The sequence below is a fragment of the Theobroma cacao genome, chromosome 3 (assembly GCF_053813885.1).
Source record: "Theobroma cacao isolate CCN51 chromosome 3, ASM5381388v1, whole genome shotgun sequence".
In the NCBI taxonomy this organism is placed as follows: Eukaryota; Viridiplantae; Streptophyta; class Magnoliopsida; order Malvales; family Malvaceae; genus Theobroma; species Theobroma cacao.
The window spans coordinates 34732866-34755377 of NC_142641.1; the positions used below are offsets into that span (position 1 = coordinate 34732866).

General features: G+C 33.3%; 1 protein-coding gene across 1 annotated transcript; it reads left to right on the plus strand.

The window, feature by feature from the left end:
- Window positions 1-252: 252 nt before the first annotated feature.
- Window positions 253-5633, plus strand: LOC18604925 (disease resistance protein At4g27190-like). Its single transcript, XM_007037633.3, has 6 exons — window positions 253-452; window positions 1308-3012; window positions 4015-4068; window positions 4159-4244; window positions 4750-4874; window positions 5201-5633. Exons 2-6 carry the CDS (start codon window positions 1380-1382, stop codon window positions 5364-5366), a joined length of 2064 nt encoding a protein of 687 aa, XP_007037695.3. The 5' UTR covers window positions 253-452; window positions 1308-1379; the 3' UTR covers window positions 5367-5633.
- Window positions 5634-22512: the final 16879 nt, after the last annotated feature.

Here is a 22512-nt window from a genome sequence, read left to right on the forward strand (position 1 = left end):
CAAAGAAGATAAATACCACTTAAGTTTTTTAACTAATGACGGCTTGTTCATGAAGAAGAGTAAAGCTAAGAACAATTCAAAAATCCCAAAGATGACTGACGCTTCCAAGATTGGAGAGTAATGATTGAAAATATCAGGGAAAGAAAAAACCAAAAGGAGTTAACTTGCCGTTAATAAACTTCTATTTGTTGGACAGATGGCATAATTTTATAAGAGGGGCAGGGAACGGGACACCAGCTCGGGGCAGAAGATTTGCATTCGGTCCTCTCTTAGGAAATGCTTTGGTTGGTAAATGCTTTGAGTTTGAGGATAGGAATCGAACTACCTTGCAACTACCATGCAAAGACATTCATCTATCTATCTCGACTTTTAGCTTTATTTTCTCGTTAACAATGACCTAAACCTCATCTCTAACCAGGGCTACTGTACATTCTAGTCAAACGAACTTGCAGGTCAGTTTACTACTTCTCTTTAATTTCTTCATCTCTTTCTCATCAATTAATGTAGCCAGCATTTACATGTGTGATAAGCTCTTGTTTCCGATTTGTGTTAGGCTTAATCCATTAATCTTTGTCGTTGTAAAAGATAAGACAATCCAATTGAAAAGAAAAAAAAATTAGCGTTGAATTTGAGTTCCTCCCCATGTATGTATTAAAATTTAAATCATCAATAAACCAATTCATGTTCAAAGGTATTGTATATGCATTGTCAGTTATATGATAACTTGATTTTTTCATATATATATATATACTTTTTTTTCTTTTCTTCATTCTCAAAAATAATATACTATGCATTTATTGAAATGAAAAATAAAGAAAAGGAGAAAAATAGATGCATGATGTATGCATATATTTTTTCTTTTTCTTTTTTTGCAACAGGCATATATTTTGTAGGGTAAAATTATACAAATAAATACTTAAATTCATTAAAATTATTTTTACTTTTGTCACAGAGTTCCTAAATTTTTAATTTAGACAATATATTGTAGACGCTCTCCATTAAACTGTCACGTTAGCATTTTTTCCCTTCTCGATGCTAACATAGAAGCAAAAAGTAAAAGTTAATTTTTGCAAAAAAAAGAAGAGATAAAAAGGAAAGAACATTAGGAAATGTGATGATTAAAATCATTAAATTCTACGAAAATCACTGCACCAAATTAAAATAGAATATAGAATGAAGGAGATTATCTCTTAGTAATTAACATATATCTTTAATTTCTCAATTGCTCTGATGATTGTCTGGTTAACGTACATAATGAAAGAGATTATATCATATTCTTCAAAGTGTAATTGATGCTTTACGAACAGGGTATTTTGTGAGGGAAGATCCTCTAGGCCAGAAAAATTTACGTAGTAGACACATACTTCAGCCGAAACAAAATGCAGCAATCTGTTCTCAAGGCAAATGGCTCAGGATTGACCCAGCTACGCGAGGAAGAAGAATGGGCAGGCAAAGGGGTGCTTTTCATGAATGATAATAAAGCGTCTGAGCTACATCCATCTCCAAATTGCCCTTCACTGATTGCGTTGTATTTGCAAGGGAATTATGAGCTGACAGCTATTCCTCCCTTCTTCTTCCGGCGCATGGCCCTTCTCCAAGTGTTAGATTTGTCCCACACTAGCATCAAATGCTTGCCAAAGTCTCTTCCCAGGTTGGTTGCACTAAAGAAACTCTTGTTACGGCGTTGTCAACTCTTCATGGAGCTATCACCGCAGGTTGCGAAACTCAGTAATCTGCAGGAGCTTGATCTTGATGAAACTCAGATCATGGATTTGCCTAGGGAGATTGGAAAGCTACTGAATTTAAGACATTTGAGAGTATCATTTTATCTGATCTGTGGCAAAAAGAAGTCGAAATCAAACATTCTGATTCACCCTGAGACAATATCAGATCTCTCCCTACTTACTGAATTAAGCATTGATGTAAATCCGACGGACAAGAGGTGGGATGATTCTGTGGAAGCAGTTGTGAAGGAAGTATGCAACTCAGAAACATTGACGACTCTTAGCTTGTACCTGCCGAAATTCCAACTTTTAGATAATATATCATCGTTATATCCTTCATTGTCAGGCTTTAGATTTACTGTTGGCCATCATAAAAGGAGAATCATATCTCGTGTACCTCATGAAGTTGAAGCAGAATTCAGAAATTGGGACAAATGCTTGAAGTTTGTGAATGGTGAAAACATCCCAATTGAAATAAAAGATGTACTAAAATATTCTACTTCATTTTTCTTGGACCACCATGCAACCGCTATGAATCTATCTGAATTTGGGATTGAGAATATGAAGAGGCTAAAATTTTGCTTGTTGGTAGACTGTAATAAGATGGAAACCATTATTGATGGCGAGAGGCGTTATGAAGGAAATGAAGATGATCTATCGGAATCTGACCCAAGTCCTGTGGAAAATGTTCTTGAGTCCCTGGAATATTTGATCATTTATTACATGGAGAATTTAGAGAGTATTTGGAGAGGACCAAATCGCTATGGATGTATGTCTAGGCTAAAATTCCTAGCACTGCATACATGCCCCCAGCTGATTAATATTTTCTCTCATACTTTGCTTGGAAATTTTGTCAACTTGGAAGAGTTTATTCTTGAGGACTGCCCTCTAGTCACCAGCCTGGTAAGCCATGCATCTGTCAAGCCAATGGTGTCAGATAACTTTCTCCCTAGTTTGAAAAGATTGCTGCTTCTTTACCTTCCTGAACTGGTCAGCATTTCTAATGGACTACTAATTGCACCAAAATTAGAAACCATAGGCTTTTATAATTGCCCAAAGCTTAAAAGCATATCAAAAATGGAATTGTCAAGCAAAACTTTGAAGATAATCAAAGGAGAACTTCAGTGGTGGGAAGATATGAAGTGGAATGAAGCAGAGTGGGGAAACCGGCCAGATTATCTAATGCGTATCTTTTCCCCTATCGACAAAGAGAAAGATGTGATGAACCAATTGGCAGAAGATAGAGATCTATTTGAAGTCACAATGCAAAATGAAGGCCAACAACTAGGTAATATATGTTTTGTTTGATATCAGTTGAGTGAGATAAATTTACTGAGTACTTGAACTTCTTTTTTTTTTTTTGGATAATTGAGTATACTATCCAAAGAAAAGCAGGCAAGCCCTGCTACAAATAGTACAAACTGCAAAAGTAGGAAACAAAGAAGCCCCCAGAGACGATTTAGCCCATTAAACATCCTTTCATGTAGTCCTCAATTCATCCAAAGTTCACTATTAATAGGACCTCTAGAAATATTTTGAAGTCCACAAAGTCTGAGCTAACAACTTCAATGATACTGCGAAGAAGTTCAGCTCAAGTCTTTTGCGTGCTGCCAAATATCCTGCAATTTGTGTCTGACCAAATAGTATAAATGTATGCACTCCAAGAAAGTTGCATAACAACCAAGATGAAAGCCTTCCCTTTCAGTCTTTGCTTCGCCCAATGAAATTCAGTGATCCAGCCACTTTATAGTATTTGAAAACAACTTAAGTGAAGAACTTGAGTCAAAACTTGCTTTAACAAATCACAAGCAAAAAACTGATGATCCCTGGACTCCTCAACATGATTGAAAAAAATGTACAAGAATTCATGTGAGAAGGACCTGGTCCCAAGAACTAATCCTCTTTTTATTTGGCAGCCTATCTAGAATATCCATCCAGATAATGATTGCATGCCTGGGAATATGGTTTTTGAACCATTATCTATGCCAATAACTTTTCTCGTGCTTGTGTCAAATAGCTACCTAGGTTCCATTGCAAATGCTCTATGATATCTACATGTATATACTTCACTCCTTTTTCAATTTCGTTCTCTTTAAAGTCATGCTCTTACGATAAAAAGATAAAAAAGGTTGAATCAGGATCACTATACGAAAAAAGTGCATCTTCACTCACTCATCTCATTAGCAAATATTCTACATGTTATACATAGCCCCAACTAAAAGAAAAAGAAAGTTTACTAACGACTAGTGAGAAGTGAAGATTTTAACGTTGCATATTTGAAAATTGGTAGATGATGAAAAGTTGATTGAAGTTTCAACACAAGATCATGGAGGCCGTTGGTCAGGTGATTTTTCTTTGCGACTCTTGTAAGACAATTTTTTCTTATTTTTATTGTCTTTAACTCTTTTAGGCAATTGCCGTTCATTACTGTCAGATTACACGGAGGAGAGAACAACTGGAGCAGATGTGACAAAGTCAATTTCTTCGGTATGCATACTTCCATCCACTCCATGGACCGAGGTAAGTACTATATATCAATATGCAGAGCAACCAAACAGAGCATAGCTTTATCTTAAACTCCCTTGTTTTGTTTCTATAAATCTTATTCAATATATTCAACTTCAGCAACTGAACTATTTCGGTTTTATTTGTCTCAATTCAAAATATATTTTTGAATACGTATATTTTAATGAATTTGTTGTTATCTAGATTACTCTTTTTTCTTTTAAAAAAGAAACTGTATAAATCTCAAATATACATATGAACCTTCCCCATGCAAATATATATATGCTTGAGCCTTCAGCCTATTGGGGACAAGGCTAAAGAACATATGAAGAGAGTTACCTGCTAATAACACAAGTAGATAACTATGCAATACAGCCAAGCGGCAAGAATTTTGTGATATTTTGGTCCAAGTCCCGAGTTGATCCCTCATATTGAGGCCAATCTAGCCGACATAAGGCAGAACTTATTGTGATCAGCCTTGATTGCCATTAACATTTCGCTGGATTTATTCAAATTTCAGGCACCAAAACAAGCATGGAGCTTTTCACCAGATGAGAACAAGAGGCTAGAAGATGATTATTTTGATCTGGCTTCAGAAACCAGTGAAGCAGACGATATTGTAGATGAACCTAAGGCCAAAAGATGGTCAGTTAAGCTTTCTTTTGGATGTACACCATGAAGTAGACATTGTTGTTCTTTCTTGATACTTGGTACTATATAAGCATTTTTACTTGACAGTAGTGCTCCTCACTCCCTTAAACCAGAAGGGCTGCTTTGTTGTGTTTGAGGACCCCATTCCGCCAATGTAAAACACTTTTAGATGTCTTTCAATCTTTATACCAAGGATGAAAGTAAACTTATGGAAGTCAATTATGCAAGTGGTTTGGTCAAGTATGATTAGGCTTATGGGTTGCAAAAATAAATGTTCTATGAAAGTGTGTGTTTTAATGGAGTGGTTTTTTCTTTTACAGGAACTGTACTGAGAATGAAAACAAGGGTGTCATACGTTTTGCAAGCAAAATTGCGACAGGGGATAGAACTGAATTTCAAGTAAAAAGCAACGTTGATATACTTGATGATGGTTATAAATGGAGGAACCATAGAACGAAGTTAAAGGGATATCCCTACTCAAGTTGATTACTTTGTTAAGTTGTAATACTTGCATGGTTGCTGCAGCACGTGGATGCTTTCAAATTAACTTAGTTTTCTTCATTTTATCAGTTTGCTTCGTTGTATTGGTTTTTAGAGTTAATACCATGGCTGTGCTGTCCCATTACGTGTAAGGTTGTATGTAAACTTGTTTTACACTTGTTAGGCATGGTTACAAGTGTTCTTCATGTACAACAGGGTATATAACCTCTGTGTTATCTTAATGAAGCAATATATGACTCTAAATTCAATCTCCCTTTTAGACTTAGTGCTTCTTTTCCTCTGTTATTTACATTAATGTAGTATCAGAGTATTCCTAAGATCTTGTTGGACCTGAGAATATAAAGAATCCTTCTTTCTTCTTTGTTAATTCATCTCTTGACATTTCCAGCATGTCTTCACCTTCAGCTTCACATATATCTCCATCTATATTTGATGGCAAAAATTATCAAGTTTGGGCTGTCAAGATGGAGGTTTTTCTCAGAGGTTATGACATCTGGACAGCCATTGAAACTGAAGAAGAACCTACTGCTTTGAGAGACAATGCAACCATAAATCAGATTAAGCAATATTATGAAGAAATAGCAAAGCGATACAGAGCTTTGTCCTTCATTCAAGTTGCTGTGTCTGAAAAGATCTTTACCAGGATCATGAGTTGTAAAACAGCAAAGAAAGCAAGGACTAAGCTTGAGGAAGATTATCTTGGTACAACAAAAGCCAAGAAAATGCAAGCTCAGAACCTTTGAAGAGAGTTTGAGTTGATTAGGATGAAAAAGTCACAAACTGTAGAAGACTATATAAAACATGTCAGTCATCTGGTAAATCAAATGAGGCTGCTTGGAGATGATTTACCAGAAGCTAGATTTTTTCAAAAAAATTCTCATAAGCTTACCTGAAAGATTTGAAGCAACAGTTACATCTATAGAGCAAACTAAAGACCTGCCACAGCTCACAGTGTCAGAACTAGTCAATGCACTTCAAAACTGGTCAGTGCACTTCTAGCCACTAAGCAAAGAAGAACATCTCGACTAGAAGCAAATGTGGAGAATGCTTTGTTTGCTTCAAGCCAAGGGAAAGCTAATGTAGAGGCTCAGGTTAAGAAGATGACTAAAGACAAGTTGCAGAAGAAATCTTCTCATGCAGGTCAGTCTTCAACCAAGAAAGGTAAGTTCAAAGTTTGTACTTACTACAAGAAAAGAAACCATTCAGAAGATTATTGCTGGTTCAGATCAGATGCAAAGTGTCAAGCTTGTAATGAATTGAGGCATGTTGAGAAAGTATGCAAGAAAAAGTCCTCTGCTACTGATAAAGCACTTCAAATAGTTGAAGCTTTTACTAATCCTGAAGAGAATCTGTTTATGGCCTTAGAAAACATGGCAAATGAAGTTAATAATCTTGATTGGTTATTGGACAGTGGGAGCTCTAATCATGTTACTCTAATTGAAGTTATCTTTTTCAGCTTAGATAAGAACTACCAATCAAGGGTCAAAATAGGAAATGGAGTTTATCTTCCTGCTATTAGCAAAGGTACAGTTTGTGTTCACACTTCCACAAGTCCCAAGTATATTTCTGATGTTCTATTGGTTCCTAAACTTACCCCAGTATTGGACAACTAGTTGAAAACAATTATGCACTATTGTTTAAAGATAATGCCTATTTGATGCTTCTGGTTCTTATTTGATGACTATACCTATGCATAAGAGGTGTTTCACTATGATTGCTGATCAGCTTTGTTTGAAGCAAGAAATGCATATTCAAATCTTAAAAATTTGTGGCATAAACGACTTGGTCATTTCAACTATAAAGGTCTAAAACAAGTCAATGTTTCTGGTTCTTTGAGAAACTTACCTAAGTTGACTGATGAAGGCTTGGTTTGCAGTGCATGTCAGTATGGTAAGCTTTCAAGAAAGCCTTTTCCATTTGCAAGCAACATCAGAGCTATAACGAAGCTTGATTTGGTTCATTCTGATGTTGCTGGACCAATGAAAGTAGAATCTTTGAATGACAGCAGATATTATTTGATTTTTGTTAATGACAAAACACGATGGCGTTGGATATACTTTATGAAAGCTAAGTCTAAAGTATTTGAGTTATTTTAGATATTCAAAGCTAAGGAGGAAGTTGAAGCAGGCTTCAGAATCAAGGTTCTTAGAACAGACAATGGAGGAGAATATATCTCCAAAGATTGTACTCAGTTCCTTGCAATTGCAGGTATTTGTCATCAATTCTCTGCACCTTATTCTCCTCAACAAAATGGGGTTAGTGAAAGGAAGAATAGGTCTATTCTGGATATGGCAAAGACTTTGTTGTTTGAAAAGAATCTTCCAACCAAGCTTTGGGCAGAAGCTTGTAATACTATAGTATATTTGCAGAATATACTTCCTACTCAGGCATTAGGTGGCAAATCACCATATGAGGTCTGGCTTGATCAAAGACCTTCAATAGAGTATTTGAGAGTCTTTGGTTGCATTTGCTATGTCTTTGTACCAGAAGCTATGTGGGATAAGTTGCTGTACAGAGCTCAAAAGGCTATTTTTATTGGCTACAGCACTAAGTCCAAAGCTTATAGAGCTTACTTTCCAATTTCTAATAAGGTTGTTATCAGTAGGAACTTGTCATTTGATGAAGTTGCAAGCTGGAATTGGAATTTGCAAGGCACTGCAAAATCTCAAAAGCCAAGTTTAATTCAATCTTTTCCAGAAATTAAGGTTGATGTTGATGACGAGCCTATGAGAGGAAATCAATCACTTAGTGATGTCTATCACAGAAACTATGCTTGAAGAACCTTCCACATATGCAGGTGCAGCTAGAATGGTTAACTGTTATGAAAGAAGAGCTTCACATGATCAACAAGAGTGGTACATGGTCACTAGTTGATTGACCTTCAAATAGGAATATAATTGGAGTTAAATGGATTTACAAAAACAAATTGAATCTTGATGGCTCACTCAACGGACATAAAGTTCGATTGGTGGTGAAAGGTTATAGCCAACAACTTGGTGTAGATTAGTAGGAAACATTTGCTCCAGTTGCCAAGTATGATACAATTTGATTGTTATTAGCCATGTTAGCTGCCTTGGGATGGAAAGTTTATCATCTTGACGTAAAGTCTACTTTTCTCAATGGTTTTCTGAAAGAAGAAATTTATGTTGATGATTTGTTGCAAATGATGAACCAAACAAAGTTTATAAGCTTCATAAGGCTCGTATGGCTTGAAGCAAGCTCCACGATCTTGGTATAGTAGGATTGACTCATATTTGGTTTCTAAAGGATTCACAAAGAGCAGTAATGAAGCTACATTATACATTCTCAACTCCAAAATACAATCTCCTTTGTTTGTTTCACTTTATGTAGAAGATTTAATGGTTTCTGAAAGAGATCATACTGCTCTGCACCTGTTCAAAAAACAGATGCAAAGTGAGTTTGAGATGTCTGATCTGGGATTGATGAGTTTCTTTCTTGGTTTGGAAATTAAGTAATCTGATATAAAGGTATTTCTATCTCAACAGAATATATCATTGAGGTTCTAAGTAGGTTTCACATGCTCAATTGCAAATCTGTAGGTACACCATTAGCTGTAAATGAAAAGTTTTCATTACATAATGGAAGCAAGTTAAAAGACCCTTCTTAATTTAGAAACTTGATTGGGAGTCTCCTTTACATATGCTCTTCAAGACCAGATATCATGTATTCTGTGAGCTTGTTGTCTAGGTTTATGAAAGAGCCCACACATCTTCATTTTGCAGTTGGAAAACATGTGTTGAAGTATTTGAAGGGCACTCTAGACTTTGGAATCTATTATACCAGAAATCCAAACTTCTTCCTTACTGCCTACTTTGACAATGATTGGGCAGGAAATAGAGATGATTCCAAGAGCATTTCAGGCTATGTTTTTACTCTTGGAAATGGAGTATTTTGCTGGAACTCACATAAACAGTCCATTGTTGCTCAATCTACAGCTAAGGCTGAGTACATATTAGCTGCTTCAACTTCCAATCAAGCAATTTGGTTGAGAAAAATACTTTCTGATTTACAGTTTCCTTAGAAACATCCTACTCCACTGTTGGTAGATAACAAGTCAGCTATTGCAATCCCCAAGAACCCTGTTTTTCATGGCAAGACTAAGCATATTCAAGTAAAATTTCATGCCATTAGAGATGCCAAAAGGGTAGGTGAAATTAATGTTCAGTATTGCTGTTCTGATTTGCAACTAGCTGATATCATGACTAAGACTTTGGGAAAGCCAAGATTCGAGTACTAGAGAAGCAAATTGAATGTCCAGAGTGCAAGTATTATGGAGGAGTGTTGAGTTGTAATACTTGCATGGTTGCTGTAGCATGTGGATGCTTTCAAATTAACTTAGTTTTCTTCATTTTATCAGTTTGCTTCGTTGTACTTGTTTTTAGAGTTAACACCATGGTTGTGTTGTCCCATTACGTGTAAGGTTGCATGTAAACTTGTTTTACACTTGTTAAGCATGGTTACAAGTGTTCTTCATGTACAACAGAGTATACAACCTCTGTGTTATCTTAATAAAGCAATATATGACTCTAAATTCAAGCTCCCTTTTATACTTACTGCTTCTTATCCTCTGTTATTTACATTAACATACTTCACCTAATATTGGTTAGAAGTTCAGAAGTTGCTAAAAAGTTTTGTCAATTTAATTATTCCTTTTTTTGTGACTTCATTCACTCTGTATAGCAACCACTACAAATGTATGATAAGGGGTTGTCCAATGAGGAAAAGGGTTGCCCGAGACTCCCAAGATGCGTGCGTTTTGGTCCTCACCTACAAAGGGATACATAACCATGAGTGGCCTTCTGTCAAGGCGTTGAATAACGTGGAAGATGCAGCTGAGGCAGCTAAGACTATCAGCCCTACAAAAGGTGGAGGGGCACTTGATCATTCATTGAAATAATGCCTTAAAACTTGCATTAATACAAATGATTTTATCCTTTGTTTTGTCGTTATAAGTTGATGGTTAATATCTAAATCAGCAAATTTACGGGGCATATTCTAAATCATCTTGTAGTTGACAACAAATACATCATCATTTATTAGTGTGTATGTGTAATATGTCTGTATATAATGCTTAGGGGAAAATGGAATGTAAATCTGAAAAAAGAATAAAACGAATGATATCAGAAAATGTAGTCATATCATAAAGAGGTCAGTAGGTGAAGGAATGTGCTTTAGTGTACTCAATGCCTAAAAAAAAGGTTGTTTGAGAAAAACTGTTACTAATGTCTGGTGCATTCGAAATTGGCAGGTTATGGAGATGTATTGGAAGCATCAATACAAGATAAAGGTCTACATCCTGGTAATTAATTATCTTGAACCTTAAGGCTTCTAATTTTTGGCTGTCAACTTCTATCAAGATATGAAAACGCAAGCTGTTTATCTCTGAATGATGAACAGCAATTTCTTGCAATATGAATTTCCCATGTCATATTGCAAGTTGATGTTTAATAACCATCCAAGAGGATGCATCCACAAGAATTTGTGTGGGGGCCGGACGATACACTCATCGTCATGTATGTATTGACACTTGCCTAGAATTATTTATCATAATTTTGCTGTTTATATCTCCTACTGATGCATTTGAAATTGGCTGCAAATGCAGGTGTTCCTGAAGCTTCAGTACCAGATGAATCCCAACAATCAGGTCATTGTTCAATTCGAGCTTCCGCAAAGACCTTTTTTTAGTATTTCCTAGTCTGATTTTTATCAACCAGTAATTTTTTTATTTATTTTTCTCAGTCAAAAATTATTTTATTAATATCACAAAGTGATGCGTAGAACCTTAGCACAAAGCCAAGCCATGGAAGGGGACAGTTCATATAATAAGAACTTGGTCAAGACAAAGAGAATACCACCTAGTACAAACACCATATTCCTTATGACAGCAGTTTCCATGCCCTCTAAGCATAAAAAACAACCTTAGGAGTCCAACTTAAACAGTAAATATCTAAACCCGTCAAAGATAACATATCCTAATGACAACGTAGAATCGGATTTGCTTCCCTGTTGCCAAACACAACGCCAAAGTCTCCTAAAACACCAAGACACCATTGCATTTAATTCAAAAAAAAAAATGAGGAATAACTTTTCTTAATAAGAACATTTTAAAAATAACCATCAAAATAAATTTAATTATTTTTAATTATATTTAATCATGACTTGACAAAAATACCCTTAAAACTATTTTAAATAAATTAAATCATTCATCATAATTTTTTCTATTTGTGCTCCTGATTTCTCTCTTTCACCATCTCACTTTTTCAAATTTTATTGATTTCTCTCTTCGACGTTTGTCTGCTATGCTTTCGATTTCTCTCTCCCGCGTTTTTAGATTTCTCTTTCTTATACTTTTAAGACATCAAAGAATGGTTTTGATATACTTAGATGAGTGACTATTTGAAAATTTTGATTTTTAGGTATTTTAGATAAAACGAAAACGGTAGAAATGATTACAGATGTTTGAAATAGCTCTTAATTAATCAATTCGGGACTTAGACACCAATAAACTAAAAAATTTTGAAATTTATAAACCTAGGTTTTCAAATAAAAAAAATTTTTTTAGTTGAAATAAGTGTTTTAGATAAGAAATTTTATGTTTTAATTTATGAAAACATGTTAGAAACACTTTAATTGGTGCCAAATTGTCACAAAAAAAAAAAAAAGAAATGAGGAGAGTTGAGAGAATTTGAAGTTTTGGTTCATAAGTAACAACAACATTTTAAGCATTAAAGTGTAACAAATTGTTTTTGAATATGACATGTAATAACAATATATTTTTAACATGGCGTGTAATAATAGTATTTTTTTTTTCAACAAGGCGTGTAACAACAGTATTTTTTTTTCAATATGGCGTGTAACAACCTAACCATAGCGTGTCACATGTTTTTGTATATGACGTGTAACAACCTAACCATGAACTGTAACAACTTAATCATGACGTGTAACATGTTTTCCTACATGGAGTATAATAATAGTATTTGTTTCCAACATGTCGTGTCACACGTTTTTGTACATGATGTGTAATAACCTAATCATAACGTATAATATATTTTTGTACATGACGTGTAATATCATAGCATGTAATTTCATTAGAGGTAATTTTGTCTAACTTAATTAAAAATAGTTAAAATTAGAAAGAGAACTATTTTTTAAAACATCTTATCTTTAAGAATTGTTTTTAAAAATGCCCCATTCTAATACATGAAACTGGCAATTTCCCAGCTGTATCATTCCTTGCAATAGACTCACAACTCCCCCGTAATCATATGAAAAGAACCACGACACAACCTGCAACCACCACAACCTTAGACCCCAAATAAACCTTAACAAACCAAAGAAAATCAGTCACCATATCTGATATCACCCCATTATCTCACTTAGTAACCTAATAAAGGAAAAAGCAACAGCCACCTCATACCACCACCTACGAACGTACCCTCCTATCACTCACAGAACCTCAAGTATAAGACCAAAGCAAAACAAACATCCCTTAACACTTCCAGGAAGTAGCCTGCCAAACACAATTTCAAAAGCACCCACCAACCACCGCCCAAAGAAACATACAAGGACACCAAAACAGTTGGTCACCTTCTCTCATCAAAATATGTTGTCAAATCTTTACTCAAGAAGCCAAAAAACCAAAGCATCCTAAAATCGAGAAGAGAGGCAAATCAATCATTAATTGTACCCTACTGTTTTTGAAGAACCTTTCGTTCCCATAGCACCACCAAACCTCCAACCCTACCATTGGATGGACTTATCACCCATTATTGATGTTTTAATCAGCATGAAGCATCTTTCAAAGCTCGCAAAATTGGAACTTTCTTCTCCCATGCTCACAAAATAACCAAACAAAGTTGCAATTTCTTTGAAGGTCATTCGGCTCCATGAATGAATTGGAACCCCTCAAATCACTAGCCAACATTTCCTTTTACCCCAATTAACATCCGGGTTCCAATCACAAAAATTACAGAGCCATTTTCCCAACCTTATTCAACCTTCAGTTTCGTGCTTCTCCATTAATTCTCGCTCTTCAAAGGACACCAAAATTCTCTCCTCATATTGTCTGGACTGCGATCTGCAAAACATGGCATACATGCATGAGTGAGTTAACCTATAATGTTGTAACACGCCCTGCATATAACGTACAATATTGTAACATGCCATGCATATAACGTAAAATGTTGTAACACACTATACATATAACGTAAAATTTTGTAACACTCCATGTGTATAACGTAAAATGTTGTAACACGTCATGCATATAATGTAAAATGTTGTAACACACCATGCGTATCAAATCAAATGTTGTTACATGCCAACGCTAACACGCCAATCATTATAATTAATATATCCTTACACTAATTGTCCTAAAATACCCATGACATGTGTCACACTAATCAGTGTAATTATTGACTCATTACACGAACTACCTTAAAATAATCAATGTCGTGACACGTTAAAAACCCCAAAAAGTAGTTAACCCACTACACGCCATATTTGTTGTAGTTCAAAACTTTCGTACGACTATAAAATCTGAAAGAAAACAATTTAAACATAACAATTGAAAACGATTGAAAAAACACGAACATATCACACAAACCTAGCAAAAAATTAATGAACAAAAGAAAGTTTTAAAAGTTTTATTTACAAACTGACTAACCTTTTCACTGATAACCGACATTGTTGCTGTGGTGTCGTCAAGCTTACAAAAAACAAAGTCGAACACTCTGGTACCTTTGGGAATGAGGAATGAATCAAATCAAACTCTCTGAGTTCCTTAACACAGACGTTTGTGATTTCTGAAAAATATTTAATTTAAATGAAATGGCCTCACAATTTCCTTTATAAATATTCATTTATTCATTGAATTCATTCAATGGACGTCCAATCGGTTTCCTCGTTATTTGTCCCTTTTTTTTCCTTTTTCAAACCAGGTCGTGTCACATGTTCAAGCCATGCCATGTCATACACTCTAAACCCTATCGTGTCATAGATCTCCATGGAGTCTGACAAACTCTGAATGCTGGCGTGTCACAGATTCCCTCTATGGCGTGTCACAAACTCTGAACCTTACCGTGTCACAGATTCCCTCCATGGCGTGTCACAAATTTTGAACATTGGTGTGTCACAGATTCCCTCCATGGGGTGTCACAAACTTTGAACCCTACTGTGTCACAGATTCCCTTCATGGCATGTCATAAGCTCTGAACGCTGGCATGTCACAAACTCTGAATGCTGGCGTGTCACAGATTCCCTCCATGGCATGTCACAAACTCTGAACCCTACCGCGTCACAGATTTTCTCCATTGCGTGTCACAAACTCTGAACACTGGTGTGTCATAGATTCCTTCCATACCGTGTCACAGATTCCTTCCATGACGTGTCACAAACTCTGAACGCTGGAGTGTCATAGATTCCCTCCATGCCATGTCACAAACTCTGAATGTTGCTATGTTACAGATTCCTTCCATGCCGTGTCATAAACTTTGAATGCTGTCGTGTCACAGATTTCTTCCATGGCGTGTCACAGACTTTAAACCCTGCCGTGTCACAGCCATGTCACACATTTCCACCATGTCATGTCGCACATTCGCAATATGCCGTTTCACAAATTCTAAACCCTACCCTGCCACAGCAATGTCACATATGGCCTGCTGTAGTACGACCATTTCGTGCTTTGGATTCACATCTTTCTTTTTTCGATTTACCACCGTATAAGAGATTTTTGGTTTCACATCATTCTCAAAGCTTTCGATTCATCACAATTGGTTCCTCATTCGGTTTAATATTACTTTTCTCCTATTATCTGAATGCCATGTTCGAAATTTTTGAAAAACCATTTTATGCAATATTATTTTATTTTGCACAAGCTTCACGAAAAAAAAATAGATGTTTTGCACAAAATTAGATATTTGCAAATTCTTTGCATATTTATTTTTTTATTTTTTGTCTGTTTGAGAGTACGCGTCAACAAAAATGACTCATTAAGGGTATTTTTGTTTCAAAATCTATTTTCGTGACTAAAAATAGTTAAAATTATTTTAAAACTTATTTTTAAAAACATGTTATTTTTAAGAGTTAAAATTTTTTTTTTAAAAATAATCGTTGGGTATTTTTCTACCAGCTTAAACTTTTGAAATACTTGGTAATCCAATGCAACTTGGTTTTAATTTGAGCATCAGCTCTATTGGAATTTCTTTTTCTAATTTGGCTAGAATTCTCTCCCCTCCACGTTCGGTCAATCAAGACATGGGATTTTTTGTTAGTCTTTTATGCGAACCAACACTGAACATCATATTTTCAGCACTCCATGTGTCTTCGACAAAAACAGCTTCCCATCAGCATCGCCATGCCTTTACATGGGGTAGGTCAAATTCCACTTGCTTCAATACCACGCATCAGAGTTCCGGCAGACCTGACTTTGCCACGTCAACACTCTCCCACCACATGTCAACTCTTAAGAGGTCCACCTGATAACAATTTAACACATGTTGTCCACGTATCAGATTTCTAGTGGTCCACATCACTAAAGTGTCGGTAATTTTGACTGATTCGTACGTCACGTGCCAATGTTTTAGTGAGCCACATCATTAGTTGACTCACCCAAGTTTGACCTATTCAGGTCATGGATAGAGGTTTAATCGACTGGTTCAAGTGTCTTTTGATCGGTTCTTCTTGCTTTTCGATCGATTTTAAAAGTTTCTTACTGTTTTCTTTCTTATTTTGACCTTTGTTTTTCACAAATCTACTTCTATGATAATCTTTTTGCTTTCTCTAGTTTGATTTGTGTATATATTTTAAATAATTATGGAGAAGTTTAAAATTTCTAGGCCTATTCAAACTCTTTTTGACAGTAATAATTATTTGCTTTGACTGAAGAAATTATGGCTAGTTTTCTTAAAGGGAGGAAGCTTTGGCAATATGTCACTGGCGAGATCAATAAACCAACAAAAAGGAAAGATGAGAATGATGCCGAATTCTATGAGCGATTTCCAGACTGGGATTGCAAAAATCATCAAATGTTGACTTAGATTTGCAATACCATTACTTCTGAAGTCAAAAGTTAGTTTGGCCGTGCCCCCATTGCTGGAAGGTATTCCATCAAAGGATCCAATAACAGTGCCGTTGTATATTCTGCAAACTAATTAGTTGGCTGTATATAGATATATTTTGTAATTTAAACATTTACATTTAATAAAAATATTTTTTATTGTCATAAAATTATTAATGTTGACAAGGTGAAATAAAGTCCATGGAATGTCTTATGCTTTGCAGAAAGAATTATAAAGTGTTATAATCGTATGATCTTTAGGTTACGTTTGGTTAACGAAATATATAAGAATAAAATAGAATAGTTGGCTGTATATCCTGCAAAGGATATCCTGCAATAACAGTGTCGTATATCCTACAAACTAATTAGTTGGCTGTATATATATATATTTTGTAATTTAAACATTTACATTTTACAAAAATATTTTTTATTGTCATAAAATATTAATGTTGACAAGGTGAAATAAAGTCCATGGAATGTCTTATGCTTTGTAGAAAGAATTATAAAATGTTATAATCGTATGATCTTTAGGTTACGTTTGGTTAGCAGAATATATAAGAATAGAATAAAATAGTTATTATGTGAAAATAAAATAAAATGGTAATAAAATAGAATAATTATTACGTAATTTGGTACGACGAATGAAATAGATTAAGAATAGTTATTATGACTTATTGCAGTGTTTGGTTGGTAAAAATAACTTTGGAATAAGAAAGGAATAGAGTATAAAAATACAAAAATATCCTTTATTATATATATGATTATTTATTTTTATTTTATATTATTTTTTAAATATTAATAATTTATATTTTATTTAAAATATTAATAGTTGATCATCTAAATATTAATATTTTATTTATAATTTAAAATGCTATTATGATTATTTATTTTTATTTTATTTTTAAAATATTATTTTTATAATTTATTTAAAATAATTATAATTTAAATATTAATCTTTTAATTATAATTTAATAATTAATATTTAATTTATAATTTAAATGTTATTATGATTATTTATTTATTTATATTTATTTAATTTATTTTTAAACATTAATAATTTATAATTAATTTGAAATATTAATAATTGATCATTTAAATATTAATATTTTATTTATAATTTAGATGATATTATGATTAAAATATTAATAATTTTAATCAATTTTTAATTTTAAAATATATATTTATGATATATTTTTATAAATTTAAACATTTTTCTTTTCATAATAATATTAATAATTAATCATTTAAATATTAATATTTTATTTACAATTTAATCATTAATGTTTTAAAATATTAATATTTTATTTATAATTTAATCATTGACATTTGAAAATATTAATATTTTATTTATTATGATTAAAGCATAAATAATTTTATTTAATTTTTAAAATTAAAATGTTATTTTTTAAATTTATAATTGATCTTTTAAACTTTTTTCTTTTTTATAATAATATTAGTAATTGATAATTTAAATATTAATATTTTATATATAATTTAATCATTAATATTTTATTTATAATTTAAATATTATTATGGCTCAAATATTAATAATTTTAATTAATTTTTAAAATTTAAGTATTATTTTTTATAATATATAATATGTAATTTTTTTAAAACTTATAAAAGACATTTTAGTTTTTATCATTTTTTGAGGTTATTCCTTAACTAAGGAATAGCTAATTAATGCTATGGGGGGTGTTGGTTTTAGCTATTCCTTGGTTTTAACTTATTTTGAGAAATAACCATTCTAGAGGAATGGCTATTCCTTGAAGCATGTAGAAACCAAAAAAAGGAACATATGTTCCTTAGGAATAGAGTGGGAATGGCTTAGCCATTCCTCAAACCAAACATGCTATTATTGTATCAAAGCATAAATTACTATGTTGTTGCTAATCGATATTTTATTATCACGAAAAATGGATATTGATAAAACTGAGAAATTGACACATGATTATGTTCTTCACTTAAGAAGAGAACAATCAATTTCATAAATTTAAGTATGAAATACTTGAATTAACATGTAAGTACTTGTTATAAGAATAAGTTCATTGAACATGATCCACATTGAGAATTCCAAATGCTACTTCACTCAAATGTTTATATATGGAATAAAAACTCATGTGACAGTTATGTAAGTGATTTTTGAATATTGATTTATCGAGTTGTCTTATGCATGGAGTGTTATACTTTGATGTTGTCTTGAATGGTCTTAACTAAGGATGCTTATAAAGGATGGATATTGGATATAAGATGAACGACATGAAGGCAATCGATAGAGAATTCACTTTTCTTAGTGATACTCCGGGGAATATCCCAATTGCATTTTGATAAGTAATAACTCAAAAGTGTCTTTGGCCAAGGTAAAATGAGAATTTGGAGAAGAAGTTGATTACAAAAATCAAGAGCGAACATGCTATAAACAACATAAAATAGACATCAAGCAATAAGTTATGTCTTACAGGGATATTAGTAGATGAAACTATTCATTAAAAGGTTAAGTCAAACCATTATGATTATTCTTGACATTTGAGTAGTCATAATGCATTACTAGATTTCAATCTTGACTTATAAGTATGAATTAATCAATTTGAGAATTGATGATGGATGTAAGAAAGTTTGATTCATTTAAGACATACATACTTCAAATTATATTTTATATTTATTATCAACATATTAAGAACTTAATAGATCACACACATGAAGGATGATTGAGGTTAGGTTGATGCTATTGTTGCCGAATTGTTAGCCATCTATGAGGCAATTATGATCTTTGTTGCAGCTGATTGGTGCAATGGTTTTGGTCTTATTGTTGAAAGTGAATCAAAAAATACCGTTACTTGTGTTATAAAGCCTTCTTCCTCTCACTGGAAGCTTCGAAATCTGGTTCTCAAGATCAAGGCAGTGCTTTGGAAGGTCCCTAGGTGGCAGATCCTTCATATCCAAAGGTCAGGTAATCTGATGGCAGATAATCTTGCCAAGTTGGGGTGAAAGAGTTAATGACCTGTTGCAAGTCCTGCACTAAATTTCAATGGACGGTGACTGTTGATTGTTGGTCGGCATTTGTGTTGGAGTTCGTAGGCGTTCATTTCTTACTCTGGATTGTAGGAGGATAGGGTGTTGATTTTCGTTGGATTAACTCTCATCAAGTCTTCTGTTTTGATGCTCAGATTTAGCAAGAGCTGGGATTAGCGAATTTGTTCTCATGTCTTGCTTATTTCTGTCAGGTTTAATGTCTGTTGTTTTGGCTTATTTCCCTTCTTAGCGCAGGTTCATCGGCTTCACTCGTAAATAGGGATAGATTTGGTTTCTTTGTTTCCGTAGGACAAGGAGGGGATACTGGTATTCTTGTTACCAGTCTGTATTGGACTCCCTTTATGGAATGAATTACTTAATTTAAAAAAAAAAAAAAGAGAAATTAAAGTCCAACGTAATTACATTGAAGTTTTGAACTTTAAGGGTTTAATTGAAATGGTTAATTAAATCATGGGGGCAATTTTGTAATAACTTAATAGTTGAGCTAAACCTAATTTGTTGATATAAGTAAAATGTTTTAGCTAACCCAAAGGGAGGGAAAAAGAGGTCGAAAAGAAAAAAAAAAAAGAAGAGAAGACAACTTTGAACGGAAGCCCAAGTGGTGTAACTACCACTTCTGGGGAAGAACCATACATTATATACAAGGTGCAACAAAAAATTAAAAATTTTCTCTTCAATTAAGATAATCTTTTACTTTATTTAATATAAAAACACAATAAATTTTTTTGGAAAGGCAAAAAAACACAATCATTGGTAGAAGAATCATAAACTGTTATGATCTTTGATGTTGAAATGAAGAGGTTAACAAGTTGAATTACCAAATTCTTCAACCCACGGCCTCTAACTGTAATCCATAGGAATGGCTAGTGAAGAAAACTCCAAAAAAGAAATGCTTAATGTCATAGACTACGTCCTTTGGTTTAAGTACGAGATAACTTGTCCAGTATTCAATGTTATTGATTTCTTACACAAGTACATGTATCGTTAACAAATAATATAGTGATAAATAGAATATCGATCTTACAGATAATTATTTTAATTCTTATTGTTAACTATTAAAATTATAACACCTTAATTTTATCTATACAATTTAAAATTAAATTAAAAAGAAAAACAAACTAAATACAAACTAATCTAAATTAACCAAAAAAATTATTTTATTAAATTTGATTGACTTTTAGACCTAAGATTATGATTTTCTTTAATACTTCATCTGATTATTGTTTCTTTCTCTTAACTGAGTTTAATGGATTAAGTTGCTAACTTAGAGTCCTAAATTATTTATAAGTCCTTGTCGAGTTTATCATTAAAATATCTCTCCAAATTAATTTACTATATGTCTATGGAGATTAAATTAAAGAAAGATTCATTAAGTTTGTGTTCTAATTTTGTCTATGTATGGCTTATAGGTGTATGTCTACCATATATGCAAATCAAACCACTTAATCAACTAAGTGTATTTGATCATACGCTATTCTATTCAAGGTCTACTTAAATCTTTCTCTTATCTTTCCAATAGTCTAAGAATCATTTTGTTTGGAGTTCTGTAAAGCGAGCTATGATCAAAAATACCGAAATATGTACAGTAAAAATCTACACCTTAAAATTGCTCTCTTTCTTCAATTAAAATTCTTCTTTCATTAAATACCTACAAAAGCACAAATAAATCAACAACAACCTATCTTAATCACATTAACACCAAATTAAGTAGGAAATTAACTAAAATTAGATTGATTCACCTAAATTAACTAATTTAAATAATTTAAATAAAATATACTAATTTCTATGCATTATTACAAGAACTAAGCTAAATTACCATCAAAATTAAGTCCAAATAACTCTATATCAGAGAGTTATCACTTAAGTGGACGCTTCCACACAAGCCAGCCAATAACTAGATTATATTTGAGCAAACATCAATAATAGCCACTAGTTAGTTTATGCAAAAGCAATACCAAAAGCATAAGGCATAAAGAATGCCATATATGCAACCATTGAATTCATATAAAAGGAAAATGTTTTATTAATATTAAAAGTAAGTACAAAAGGACCAATATTACTAACACATCATTGTTGAGCCATAGGGATAGCCCTAGATGGTTAGCTATAAACATATATTTACCAATAAGGTAGCCCAATAATCTGCCGACTGCTCACCCCCTAAAAAAAACTAATGAGTTTGTGGCAGGGTTCTTTTGTGGATTGAAACATAATTGAGCCACATTTAGTAGATTAGGCCAATTCTTCTAGTTTGCTTGTACAAAGTGTCACAAATATTATTTTAGTAGTTCGTTAAAGCATTTCGTTTGGCCATCTATATGTGGATGATAACTAGAGGAGATGTTGAGTTTTTACCCCAATGCTTGAAAAACTATTTTCAAAAGAAACCAGTAAACCTTGGATCCTTGTCACTAATAATGCTTTTAGGAACATCTCAATATTTTACCACATGCTTGAAAATTGTACGAACTGTTCCTTCTGTAGAGCCAAACTTCAGTACCAGAACAAATGTAAGGTACTTTGAAAAATAGTTCGCTACCATCAGAATAGCCATCATATCTCCCATCTTAGAGATCCTTACTATGAAGTCAAGAGAAATGCTTTCCCATGGTCTAGTTGGTATTGGTAAAGGATTGAGCATTCCCATCAGTTTCTATCTCCTTACTTGTTTTGTTGGCAAATAAAACACGTCTTGGTATAATACATCACATCCTACCACATATAGGGTAAATAGTAAACTTGTTTCAATAATGCCACAATGTACTGCCAACCTAGATGTCTTGCTTATGAAGTGTCATGACTTTCTCGCATCAACTTTTGTCTTAGCTCTCCAACTCTCGGAACAAACATTTGTGGCCCTTTGGTTAATAGGAGTTCATTTTCCACCCAAAAATTCTTAGACTTCCAATTCTCCACTAATTTAATGATGGTAATGGCTTGGGGATCTTGTCTTAAGTTCTCTTCAATAAAGTTATGAATGCCCATATTTACTACCTGCTGTGATCGAAACTATCACTTTGAGAG

Bases quoted from the DNA above. Each gene is read 5' to 3' on its own strand.
- LOC18604925 (XM_007037633.3), top strand. From the start codon at position 1,380: ATGCAGCAATCTGTTCTCAAGGCAAATGGCTCAGGATTGACCCAGCTA. The intron at 4,069-4,158 runs GTGATTTTTCTT...CATTACTGTCAG, and splicing joins TCATGGAGGCCGTTGGTCAG to ATTACACGGAGGAGAGAACA. The intron at 4,875-5,200 runs GTCAGTTAAGCT...TTTCTTTTACAG, and splicing joins GAACCTAAGGCCAAAAGATG to GAACTGTACTGAGAATGAAA.